The sequence below is a fragment of the Brassica oleracea genome, chromosome C1 (genome assembly GCF_000695525.1).
Source record: "Brassica oleracea var. oleracea cultivar TO1000 chromosome C1, BOL, whole genome shotgun sequence".
NCBI lineage: Eukaryota > Viridiplantae > Streptophyta > Magnoliopsida > Brassicales > Brassicaceae > Brassica > Brassica oleracea.
In genome coordinates this window covers 2,304,606-2,316,505 of record NC_027748.1, presented here as the reverse complement: position 1 = coordinate 2,316,505, position 11,900 = coordinate 2,304,606, and the positions used below count along the sequence as shown (strand labels likewise).

The 11,900-nt window shown below is 36.5% G+C and overlaps 4 protein-coding genes across 4 annotated transcripts in view; 3 read left to right on the top strand and 1 right to left on the bottom strand.

Moving 5' to 3' along the window:
• LOC106324379 (squalene synthase-like) overlaps nt 1-1,155 on the top strand; it is a 4,067-nt gene extending 2,912 nt beyond the window's left edge. The window contains exons 10-14 of the mRNA XM_013762357.1: nt 106-181; nt 328-416; nt 513-604; nt 727-766; nt 877-1,155. Of these exons, the coding sequence (XP_013617811.1) occupies nt 106-181; nt 328-416; nt 513-604; nt 727-766; nt 877-933 (354 nt within the window). The 3' untranslated portion in view covers nt 934-1,155. The remainder of the gene's footprint in view (nt 1-105; nt 182-327; nt 417-512; nt 605-726; nt 767-876) is intronic.
• Nucleotides 1,156-1,810: 655 nt separating this feature from the next.
• LOC106308593 (squalene synthase) lies at nt 1,811-4,655 on the top strand (the record flags this gene model as incomplete). The annotated part of the gene is given in 13 exon segments (XM_013745743.1): nt 1,811-2,135; nt 2,272-2,314; nt 2,410-2,499; nt 2,576-2,651; nt 2,736-2,805; nt 3,094-3,243; nt 3,330-3,434; nt 3,503-3,649; nt 3,751-3,826; nt 4,031-4,119; nt 4,284-4,375; nt 4,462-4,504; nt 4,599-4,655. Coding segments are annotated over 13 exon segments (1,236 nt in total), but the record flags the coding sequence as incomplete, so codon positions are not given.
• Nucleotides 4,656-5,339: 684 nt separating this feature from the next.
• On the bottom strand, nt 5,340-8,061 carry LOC106308577 (src substrate cortactin). Its single transcript, XM_013745730.1, has 10 exons — nt 7,846-8,061; nt 7,200-7,313; nt 7,041-7,110; nt 6,790-6,941; nt 6,409-6,510; nt 6,135-6,335; nt 5,993-6,055; nt 5,735-5,890; nt 5,560-5,634; nt 5,340-5,467 (listed from the first exon to the last, which is right to left on the bottom strand). The coding sequence occupies exons 1-10, from the start codon at nt 7,903-7,905 to the stop codon at nt 5,351-5,353; spliced, it is 1,110 nt and encodes a 369-aa protein (XP_013601184.1). The 5' UTR covers nt 7,906-8,061; the 3' UTR covers nt 5,340-5,350.
• Nucleotides 8,062-8,205: 144 nt separating this feature from the next.
• Nucleotides 8,206-9,872, top strand: LOC106308585 (40S ribosomal protein S3a-2-like). The gene is made up of 7 exons (XM_013745737.1): nt 8,206-8,439; nt 8,506-8,553; nt 8,634-8,739; nt 8,809-8,946; nt 9,036-9,221; nt 9,306-9,506; nt 9,596-9,872. The coding sequence occupies exons 1-7, from the start codon at nt 8,429-8,431 to the stop codon at nt 9,692-9,694; spliced, it is 789 nt and encodes a 262-aa protein (XP_013601191.1). The 5' UTR covers nt 8,206-8,428; the 3' UTR covers nt 9,695-9,872.
• The last annotated feature ends 2,028 nt before the right edge of the window (nt 9,873-11,900 follow it).

Genomic DNA, 11,900 nt, shown 5'->3' with positions numbered 1-11,900 from the left:
AAAAAAAAAAAAAAAAAAAAACTTTACTTTGCTTTATAATTTTCATCTGAAATTCGCTTATATATTGGAAGATAATATGGATTTGCTTGGATGTGTTTTTATCAGATCATGGCGATTGGAACACTTGCATTATGCTACAACAATGTACAATTATTTAGAGGAGTCGTAAAGCTGAGGCGAGGTAAGATGTTCTATCTTGAATTTGGTTTCACACCTTTTCTCACCATCATATCATTTAGATCCCAAGCCTTAAGTTATTATCATCAACAATCTTGAGAACGTGTTACAAGCAATTGAAATATTGTTGAACAACTTTCAATTGTTTAGGTCTAACTGCTAAAGTAATTGATCGCACAAAGACAATGGCTGATGTCTATGGTGCTTTCTATGATTTTTCTTGCATGCTTAAAACAAAGGTGTGTCATTAGCTCCTCTTTTGTTTTTTGACTTTTCACTCTGCTCCGTTCTAAGAAGAGGATAATAGGATTTGCATTTTATTTTTGTGTACATAGGTCGACAAGAACGATCCAAATGCCAGTAACACGCTAAACCGACTTGAAGCCATGCAGAAAGTCTGCAGAGACACTGGAGTCCTTCAAAAGAGGTGCATAATTTTCTTCTTCTTGTCTTCTCATCCTATTATATTAATATCAGAATAGAATAAAAGGAACATAATCTTTATATTTTTGGCTGGGTTTCTGATGAATCCTTTTCTCTCTTGATCAGAAAATCTTATGTTAATGACGAAGGACAATCCAATGTCTATGTAAGTTACATATTCCCTCCCTTTTTCAATACAAGTATATATCTCTCTTGTTTTAATAGATACATTACTAATGGTCATCATCATCCCTTTTTCTCTACCGGAAAATGCAGATTGTAATGCTTGTGATTCTACTGGCCATAGTCTTTGCATATCTCAGAGCAAACTGAGTGATCAGTGATGGACATTGTGATTCTTAGGTTCCAATTTTATTCACGCCACTCTCTTTCCTTAGAAACTGAATCATATTCAAGATTGTTTTCCAGAACAAGAGAGTTTAAACTTGGTTTGATCCTCTAAACCCCCATGGATTCTATTTTAGTTATCTTATCTTTATCTGTAGGTGTAATAATCGTGCGCATTTATTCATCTATTTTTCTCCTTTGTGTTTGCTTTTTGGGACCAAACATTCTTTTTCCTTTTTTTTGGGTTCTTTCTTTTGTCATGTTTAATAGATCATTTCGTCCAAATGGTTCCAAGGTTGATTACTTGCAACCAAAAAAACTCCAAATGCAACAAGAAGAAGTAGAAAAAAAAACAATCAAGAAAACAGATGTTATACGAGTTCTCAACTATGAATTAAATAATCCTATGGAACCAATATGTAGAAAAACTAATAGATTGACTCAAATCAAATATTTTTTTTGCTAAGAAAAAATGTTTTCACTTCTTTGATGGGAACCAAACATTGTAAATAGTCTCTTTCAGCACGAATCGAATCCGGGTGGTAGAAGTTACAACCGCAACCCCTTTACAACCATAGCTGACTCGTTTGTTCCGGTAAATCAAATATTTTTTTTGTGTGAAACTCAATCAAATATTGGGTTTATAAATCACAGTAAGAGAGAGTTACAATAGTGTGAACTGGTCCCCCTCCCTTACTATCCCACAACAATTTGCTCCATACTATGTCGGCAAATAATGTGAAATCTCTAAAAATATATATAAGAGAAAAGAAAATATCAAGCTTACATCTTTTATTTTCAACGTTTCGCGTGAAGCACGCGGCAAGCAAAGCCTTTTTAAATGCCAAAACAGAACATAGTTGGCCCCAATAATACATGTATCACCGTGGCACGTTAAGAGTCTTACATTTTTCATTACATAAACTTTGCTGTTTTGTGAAACGAATCCGCCATTCTTCTTCCCCTGTTTTTGACTAGAATTTGTAAAGATGGGAAGCTTGAGTACAATTCTGAGACACCCTGATGAGATATATCCACTCTTAAAGTTGAAACTTGCTATTATAAAAGCTCAGAATCAGATCCCTCTTGATGATCCACACTTGGCTCTCTGCTACTCATTGCTCCAAAAAGTTTCTAGAAGCTTCTCTCTTGTTATTCAACAACTAGGCACCGAGCTTCGTGACGCCGTACGTAGATTTTAAACTTTATTTGCCCAACTAACTTTTTCTGTGGAACTATTTCTTTCTATATACAGCAATGCTTATATTTTTAGGTACAGTAACATTTTTAACCATTTTTCTATTCATATTTTTTTGTTATTAGGTGTGTGTGTTCTACTTGATTCTCCGTGCTCTTGATACTGTTGGTTAGTGCTTCGTGTTCTGATTAATATAGTTCCATCTTTCTTTCTTCAGTGGCAAGAGATTACTATCATCTACTCTTTTGTTGTTATTACTACAGAGGATGACACAAGCATACCAATGGAGATCAAGGTTCCTATTTTGTTAGCTTTCCACCGTCATATATACGATCGTGACTGGCATTTTATATGTAAGTAAGAAGAGTCTCTTCACATCTTAATATTCTCTTCTTTTTTTTCTTAATCTACTCTTAAATCGAATTTTAGGTGGTACAGAGGAGTACAAGGTTCTAATGGACCAGTTTCACCATGTTTCTGCAGCTTTTCTGGAACTTGAAAAAGGGTTAGTTAGTTCTACTGAAGTTTTAGAATCTCTTTCCGGCCATATAAAAAAAATATTATGTTGTTTTCTTAACTTACATTAAAGGTATCAAGAAGCTATTGAAGATATAACTAAAAGAATGGGTGCAGGAATGGCCAAATTTATTTCCAGGGAGGTTTGTGAATTGTGATAACAAAAAATCTTCGTAATGTTGTTCGTTTCACTTACAAGTCTTTCAATACTTAAAAGTGTGCTATTATCAAAACTTAGTAATTTTTTTTTTGTGATCAAACCATATTCCCATTATACTTAAACGAGTTTAAACTCCTTTAAACCATACTTCCATTATACAACAAGGCCATAGCAAGCCAAACATACAAACAAACTGAGTGAATAATAGAGAGATAACTTAAGAAAACAACTTACAAAAAAAGACCATAAAAACTGATTTTTGTATGGACAGGTAGAAACGGTTGATGAGTATGATGAATACTGCCATTATGCTGCTGGACTAGTGGGTTTAGGTTTGTCAAAACTCTTGCTTGCTTCAGGATTAGAAGTACTGACTCCAGACTGGAAGCAGATTTCCAATTCTACCGGCTTATTTCTCCAAGTATGTATCAGTATCACAATATGACATTTTTTATATCTTTTTGTAATATTATTTTGGCTAAAAGAAACTGTTGTCTTATTTGCTAGAAAACAAACATCATCAAAGATTACCTTGAAGACATTAATGAGATACCAAAGCCGCGCATGTTTTGGCCCCGTGAGATTTGGGGAAAATATGTTGACAAGCTCGAGGTGCCTACATGTCTCAAGCTCTCATCTACACAGATCTCTTGTTAAATCTTATAAAAATGCTAATGCAGGACTTAAAAAATGAGGAGAACTCAACAAAAGCAGTACAGTGCTTGAATGAAATGGTCACTAATGCATTGATTCATGTTGAAGATTGCTTGAAATCTATGGCTGGATTACGTGATCCTGCAATATTTAAGTCTTGTGCTATCCCTCAGGTTAGATAATAATGTAACCTTTTCTTTTGAAAGATCTACTTGAGATGTTTGTATACTGTTTCTCCTCTGCATTGATATGGAATATATTTTATTTTTATTAGATTGTGGCGATGGGAACACTTGCATTATGCTATAACAATGTACAGGTATTTAGAGGGGTCGTGAAACTCAGGCGAGGTAAGATGTTTTTTTTTTAAATCTCGAGCTTACATGTGCAATCTTTAAGACACATTTTCATCATATAAATGGTAAGGCTAATTAGAATCAAAGGCTGATCATTAGTTTGTGAGTCAACTAATAGCTGACTTATGTAGTTATGTTATACAAAAGTTGCTATCTGAAAATTGATTTATTTAGAAAAGATTTGTTTCTGTTGTTTAGGTCTAATTGCCAAAGTGATTGATCGCACAAAGACAATGGATGATGTCTATGGTGCATTCTATGATTTTTCTTGCATGCTAAAAACAAAGGTATACGTGATCTTGATGTTCAGTCTTTCCAATGGCTCATAGTTTTGATATTTGGAGGAGATTTCTAGAATATATTAGTATATTTCGTGTTTATGGTTTTTTTTTAATGTTGGTATTTAGAAGATATTGTAAGTGGTATTTTGTATATTGACATATGTAAATAGGTGGACAAGAACGATCCAAATGCCATAAAAACACTTAAACGACTGGAAGCCATTGAGAAAGTCTGCAGAGAAAATGGAGATCTTCACAAGAGGTGACCTCTTTTTTCTTCTTGGTTTCTTCTTCTTTTTATTTGAAGTTCTAATTAATCTTATCTCTTCTTCTTTTTTATCCGGTCAGAAAATCTTACGTTAACAACGAAACACGATCAAAGGCTCTCTTGGTAAGTTAATTTAATCATGTTTTCATCAAAATAAATATATAACCTCTAATAGCATAGTTTACTGATGATCCTTCTCTGTATACGGAACTTGCAGTTTTTAATGCTTGTTCCTCTACTGGCCATACTAGTTTTAGCGTATCTAAAACACACATACTGACGCAAGTGACTGACTCTTTTAACTTGGTCAACTCAAAATCCTGAGAGCATGATGGAACATAATATCTTGGTTCCTCCAAGATTTTATCAAACTCTCTTTTCTTGCCAGTCCTATTAGAGAACTTGTTTTGCTCTGAATGCATGAGATTGTACCTACTCACTGCCTTCTTTTTCTTGTTTTATCGTATCTGTAGTTTGAAAAACTTACCTTTCTTCACGTATTTTTTTTCCTTGTGTATCTTAATGTTAAGTATGACACTGAATTGCACATAACTAATGTACAAACGCTGACATGAACCAGAAATTTGTAAAATCAATATTTGAAAAAGAATCATTACGTTGACAGTAACTGGACAATTGCAACAGATAAAATCCAAAAAAGGAAGTGTATTCACATATTAATATAGATATAGATTAGGGATGAACATCAAATGCAAAAGACAGGATCCAAATCCAATATTGAGATAGTACATAAAAAATGAATTCTTGTTCAAGTGGGCATCACTATCAGCTTCACAAAATCATAGAAACCTGCATCAGCTCTTTATCCTCATGAACATGGACTTCTGTTTTGCCCGGTGAAACTTCCCCCTTTCTTTTTTTCTTTCTACAGAACACACACAACTCTTCTAGAAAACCAACTCAATTCCATAACCAGCAACGAGAACCACAATGTTACCTTCAGTTTTCTCAAAAGACTTCAGAGACTTTGCTAGCAAGAACTCGTTCCCTTCTTTCAATGTACTCATAAGGGAACCAACCAGCTTTGCCTTTGCATTCACCTTCTGCCCATCCGTTGCCAGTAACCTGACAGTGATCAACCATACAAATGTGTTATCATCATACAATCATTCTTGACAAAGGAGGTTCCCATGTGGGGAGTTGGTTTACTATCAAACCTTTCTAACAACAACGTATTCACCAGCTGTTAAGCTCAGCTCGACATCTGTCACACCGTGATATGGGAACAAGACCTGAAATTGTTTATTCAAGCGGGAACAGTATGTTATAACGAAACATCGAACGAGGACCAACAGAAGTCTACATGTAGTCTTTCAAGGCTGAGTAGCATACCTCTCCTAAGAAGTAACCCATGCTATCTGTTGATGTGTCGTGCATGTGAGATGCAAACACTCCATTTGCTTCCTCATACGATGGAGGTGGCGGCATATTGTCAGCATTTGAGGAAGGAGTAGTGGGGGCTTCGATACGTTGCCTCTCAGATACCATCTGTAGGTTCAAAGAATTTTCAGACAATGATGAATTAACTGTTCCACAAGAATCTATCACTATGACAGGAAGTTGAGAGCTGTAAAACTAATGAACACCAACCTCTCCTTCGAGCTGATCAAGTATTTGGAGGACTCTTTGATGGTAGGCACGTTCAGATTCAACCTTGAGAAAAAAAGTACATACAATAGGTAAGCTAATCAAAGTTAACATAAAAACGGAGCTTATAAGCTAATCACGCTACCATTGATATAAGTCGTTCAAGAGTCAATTTTTGTTGTTGATCCTCAACGGAAGATAAAGCAGAAGCGGCTTCCTTCCCCAATGTTGTCATATTTGCTTTTAGGTCTTGAAGTTTCGCTTCTGCAGATTCCAGTTTCGTCAAGATGTCAGGATGGCCTTGTGACTCCCTCGCCTTCGCTTGGCGTCTGGCAACTTCTGTCGCCTGTTTAGATTTAAATCGGGCGCATGAGTAAACACACATTCCTACGAAAGACAATCAAAATGCTTCATGGTACCTGAGCTTCAGCTTCTTGGCGAATTCTGTCATAACGTTGAGCAAGATGTCTAGCATCCTCCAATGGAGCTCCCATGACCATTGCCCTTAATGGCTCAGCAACCTAAAAGTTTCAGATTAAAGTTCCAGATTGAGATGTGATTGTAGTAGCTAAATTGCAATAAAGAAAAAACGAAGCAAACATCATGAATTTAATCAACTTTAAGGATCATCTATAGATACATGTAACCAAAAAAAAGCAAGCTAAAGTAAGCAAGTCATTCCCCTAACCATGCCAGGCAAGTAACTCTTTGTGTAGTTATATCACATGCAATTATGCAAAAGATATGACTTGATATGTACTAAAGCTTAGCATTTTGAGTGGAAGATGAGAGAGACAAACCTGTGTACCAAGAGCCTTCAACATATTCCCACGCTCTTTCTCCATCTGTGCACGAGCACGGCCATAGCTGAGTGCCGCCCTAGTCAAGACGTTACCATTTGTACATGTGTTTTCTGAACCATATTTCCTGCTATCCTCAGACAGTTTCGTCCCTGAGGAACAATGAGTGCAAAACGCAAAGCCAGGTTTGTGAGCAAATTTCACGTCTAATAACATACATAATAAGATACTGAAAGGGGGAAACAAATCACCTATTTCAACTTGTTTGGATCCGGTGACTATATAACCTTCCACCCCACGAACAATATCTCTTTGGTAATGCTGAGAAAAATGAAGAACGTATCGAGTCCAAACTGATAGTATACAAAACTTCAAACAGTCAAAAGGCTTTAGAAGAAGAAAAATGAGACCTTGGCAGCACGGGTGGATATGTAAAGCTTCTCAAGCTTCTGGTGCTGATGGAGCTCTGCATTATCGGATAAACTAGAGCCATGTCCTCCTCCTCCAAATTGCTTGAACACAGCCTTAAACCATTAAAATTCCACAAAACTATGTCAGTGCACTACTTAGCCAACAAAACAACATTAACATAGTTTGAAACCCAAGCATCAAACAAAAAGCATAACATCTAAAGCAGGAGATGTTATATGTAATTCTCCGTGGCTACATCATTTCTACATTCAGGTGCTAATATCTATAAAACTAAGATAATCCATGACTAGAAGAATAGCTTTCAAATCTCTGATCATTTTATACCAAAAAATCATCAATAACTTAAGATCAAGACATCAAACCAAATACCGAATTATGCAGAAGACTGAAACAATCCCAATCTCATGTCGAATCATTAATTAAGACAAAACTCAGATCCAAGTGCTCATTAAGTCAAAAACACATCGATCCAAAAAAAATAAAAAAAAAGCTAGCTCCTTTCGTCATCATATTAATGATTTGATTCACCAGAAACCAGCAGAACCACATAAATACAAATGGGCAATCTAAGAAACGGGATCTAAACAAAGGGGAAAGAATAAAGTTAGAAAATTTCATTTTGACCTGCTGCTGTCTCGCGACTTGTTCCCTCAGCCTGCTCGCTTGTTTCCGTATCGCATCCATTCCTCAAATCTGATCTCACAGCTCTTTCTCCTTCTACCTTGATTTCCCACCTTCGACTTCCCTCCGATTACGAGCTCAGAGATTCGAAATCGTGAAATCGCGTTGGCCTCCCCCAGGAAATTTCTCTGCTTTCGAATTCTTTATACACTAAAATAAAATCAAGTAAAGTCTCTGTTTCGGAAGGAAGTTTCCAGAAGTTGGTGTATTGGACTGTTGAGGCCCGGTGGGCCTACGAATAAAATTCAGTATCTATAAGTTTATTTTAAAAAAGCGAGGGGAAACAAAAAAATAAATAAAGAGAGTCTCTGCGTTAAAAGTTGGTGTATTAGGTTATTAAGGCCCATTGGGCTTACAAGTCAAATCCAGTAGCTATAAGTTTTTTTACAAAAAGCGAGGGGAAACAAAACTGGGCCGTGTGCGAAACCCTAGATACATGTATAAAGCAGAAGCCCTACTATAGTAGTTAGGGCTTCTTCATCCTCTTCGCGGCTTAGTCGTCAGCACCTTCTGAAGATCCCTAATCATGGCTGTCGGGTATGCTCCTCTCTTTACCTAGCTTACTCTTTCAGATTCTGTATCTGAATCTCTCTCATTCTATAGGAAGAACAAGAGGATCTCCAAGGGTCGTAAAGGAGGCAAGAAGAAGATGTGAGTAAAAAAAACATTATCATTATCCCTCTGATTAAAAAGTTTTCATTTTTTAAACAGTTTGTTTCTTGATGATGCAGTGTTGATCCTTTCTCCAAGAAGGATTGGTATGACATCAAGGCCCCCTCTAACTTCAAACAGAGAAATGTTGGCAAGACTCTTGTTTCTAGGACTCAGGGTACCAAGGTAATTTTACTTTAAGGAATTAGCTTTTTTTGGTTGGTTGCATTGTGATTCGTGTGTGTGGGGTTTCAGATTGCCTCTGAGGGGTTGAAACATAGAGTTTTTGAGGTTTCACTTGCTGATCTCCAAGGTGATGAGGATCACTCTTACAGGAAGATCCGTCTCAGAGCTGAGGATGTCCAGGGCAGGAATGTCTTGACCCAGTTCTGGGTATGTTCAAGAACTCCTTTTTGTAATATCTTACAAAAGTTTTGATTTTTTTTATGCAAGTAGTTGAGCAATGTAAAACATTCTTGTAGGGTATGGACTTCACAACCGACAAGCTGAGGTCGTTGGTGAAGAAGTGGCAGACGTTGATTGAAGCCCATGTCGATGTGAAGACCACTGACAGCTACACGTTGAGGTTGTTCTGCATTGGTTTCACCAAGAGGCGTGCTAACCAGGTCAAGCGTACTTGTTATGCTCAATCCAGCCAAATCCGCCAGGTAACGTTAACGTTCATCAAAACATATATATGCATTAGATGGCTCTGATGATGTTGACATATGCTTTTGTTGGGATTGTTTTAGATTCGCAGGAAGATGAGTGAAATCATGGTGAAGGAGGCTTCGTCTTGTGACCTTAAGGAGCTTGTGGCCAAGTTCATCCCTGAGGCCATTGGGAGAGATATTGAGAAGGCCGTTCAAAGCATCTATCCCTTGCAGAACGTGTTCATCCGCAAAGTTAAGATCCTAAAGGCTCCCAAGTTTGACCTTGGAAAGCTCATGGAGGTGAGTTTTGAAATCACACATTAATGTCTTCTTGGTCTTAGTCATGAAGAGAGTTGAATCTTATTTTATTTTGTTCTGTTTGTTGTTAGGTGCATGGAGACTACACAGCAGAGGATGTTGGTGTGAAGGTAGACAGGCCAGCTGATGAGACAGTGGCTGAAGAGCCAACTGAAATCATCGGAGCTTAGAGGATTATAGATTTGTTTCTCTTTCGTTGGAAAAAAAACTAATGTTTATGTCGCCATTGTTGTGAGAGTTCTTTTTTGTTTAGAGAAGAACTCTACTTCAGTGGTCACTGGTTTTGAACTCGTTTTTTGTATGGATGCTTTATTTTTTACTTTTCTTAACATGTTTCATTCCATAGTTTCTTAAATTCTATTTAAAGAATAAATGACAACTCCAATTCATGGAAGTATATATTTAGATCTAAAACACTACTTACAGTGACGATAGAGACTTGATACTTTGAACACAAACTATTTTATCAAAGAAAAAAAAATCACTAACTCGAGAACTACTTGCATTTCATACACAGATTTGAAGCTGTTCCATTACCTTAATGTGATAAAAACATACTAAACAAAAAAAGCAGAAAAAGGGTGATGATGCAAATGGAGTAGACTAGTAGAGTAAGAGGAAAATGTGACACGTTCACCTTTTGCCCCCATTACACTATAGTCACTTCTCACCATACCAGCCTGTTCCCTCTTTTCTTATTGATATTCACTACAAGAAAACACTGGCTTTACAACGAAGTTTTACAACAAACATAATTCCTCGTAAATTTACAAGTAGATTACGTCGACGTTACGACGAAAAGCAGTTTCGTCGTAAAACGGATGTAATATTACAACGAAACTGTTTCTTCGTAAAGTCGTTGTAAAGTTACAACGCTTTTACGTGGAAAATTAAATTCCACGTAAACGCTTTGTAATGTAACAAGGACTTTACGACGAATCCTGTTTCCTTATCTTTCCTCGTAAAGACGTTGTAATGTTACAAGGACTTTACGAGGAATCCTATTTCCTTATATTTCCTCGTAATGGCGTTGTAATTTAACAAGTATTTTACAACGAATCGGGTTACCGTTATACTTGGTCGAAACGTGTATTAAGTGTGCTTTATACCTAACTAAATTCCTTGTAAAGTGGATGTAAAATCCTTGTAAAAAAGTTATCAAGTGGTTAAAATCACAGGTATTATATTTGATTAAAATGAAGCAATATTTGGTACTATTCTAACGGTGGTGTATTTTGTAGGTTGAGTATGATGATCCATATTACCCTGTATGGTTTCACGAACTGGTCCAAGGTCCAGTAGCAAAGGTCACCACATCACATATGTACTTCACACGAGGTTTTACCTTTCACACATACGAGTATGGAAGACATCGGGCAACAAGTAACTACGGAATATGTGTGAAAGGCGAAACATAATTTTATAGGATCTTGCAGGAGATTATTGAAGTGGAATTTCCAGGGTTATTGAAGCTAAAATGTGTCCTCTTCAAATGTGAATGGTTCGATCCCGTTGAGAATCGAGGTGTTCGATTTAACAAATTTGGTGTTGTGGATGTCAACTCTGGGAGAAGATACAACAAATTCGAGCCTTTCATCCTAGCTTCCCAGGCTGAACAAGTTAGCTTTCTTCCATACCCTCGCCTTCGAAGTTCTGGGATTAATTGGTTGGCTACTATCAAAATTACACCTCGTGGACGAATTGTTGCTGGAGAAGAACCACCATTGCAAGAAGAAGATGCTATTAATGAAGTTGAGGTTCCTGATCAACAACTTGATGAAATTCTTCTGATCGACCCAAATAACCATCAATATGAAAATCTTCCCGAAGATGCGACAGATGAAGCACGTGAAGACGAGTTCGATTGTAGTGACGACGATGACTGTTCAGATGTTGATGAGAACTCAAACGATTCAGAATGATGTAATATATGTAACAAATGTTGTTTTTATCTTTACAAAATATTGTACCCAATGTTGTTTTTTATTACTTAAGTGAGATACTTAATGTATGTGTACTATAAGTTGTCTTGTATAATATCTATTTCTTAAGGTAAAAATTTTTATTTTGTTGAAGTTAAGGGTTTTAGTTGGATAAAGAGGATGAAAGTATGAATGAGTGATAATGGTAAAGATGATAACTTTGGGGTTTAGGGATTTGATTTTCGGGGTTTCATACTTTCCTCGTAAATTCGTTGTAAATAAAAACACGGGCCTGGTAACTTCGTCGTAACATAAAATATTATTTCCATGTAAATTCGTCGTAACATAAAATACTATTTCTTAGTAACTTCGTCGTAAATGAAAAAACACGGGCCTGGTTACTTTGTCGTAAATGAAAAAAAAACGGGTCTGGTAACTTCGTCGTAAACCAAAA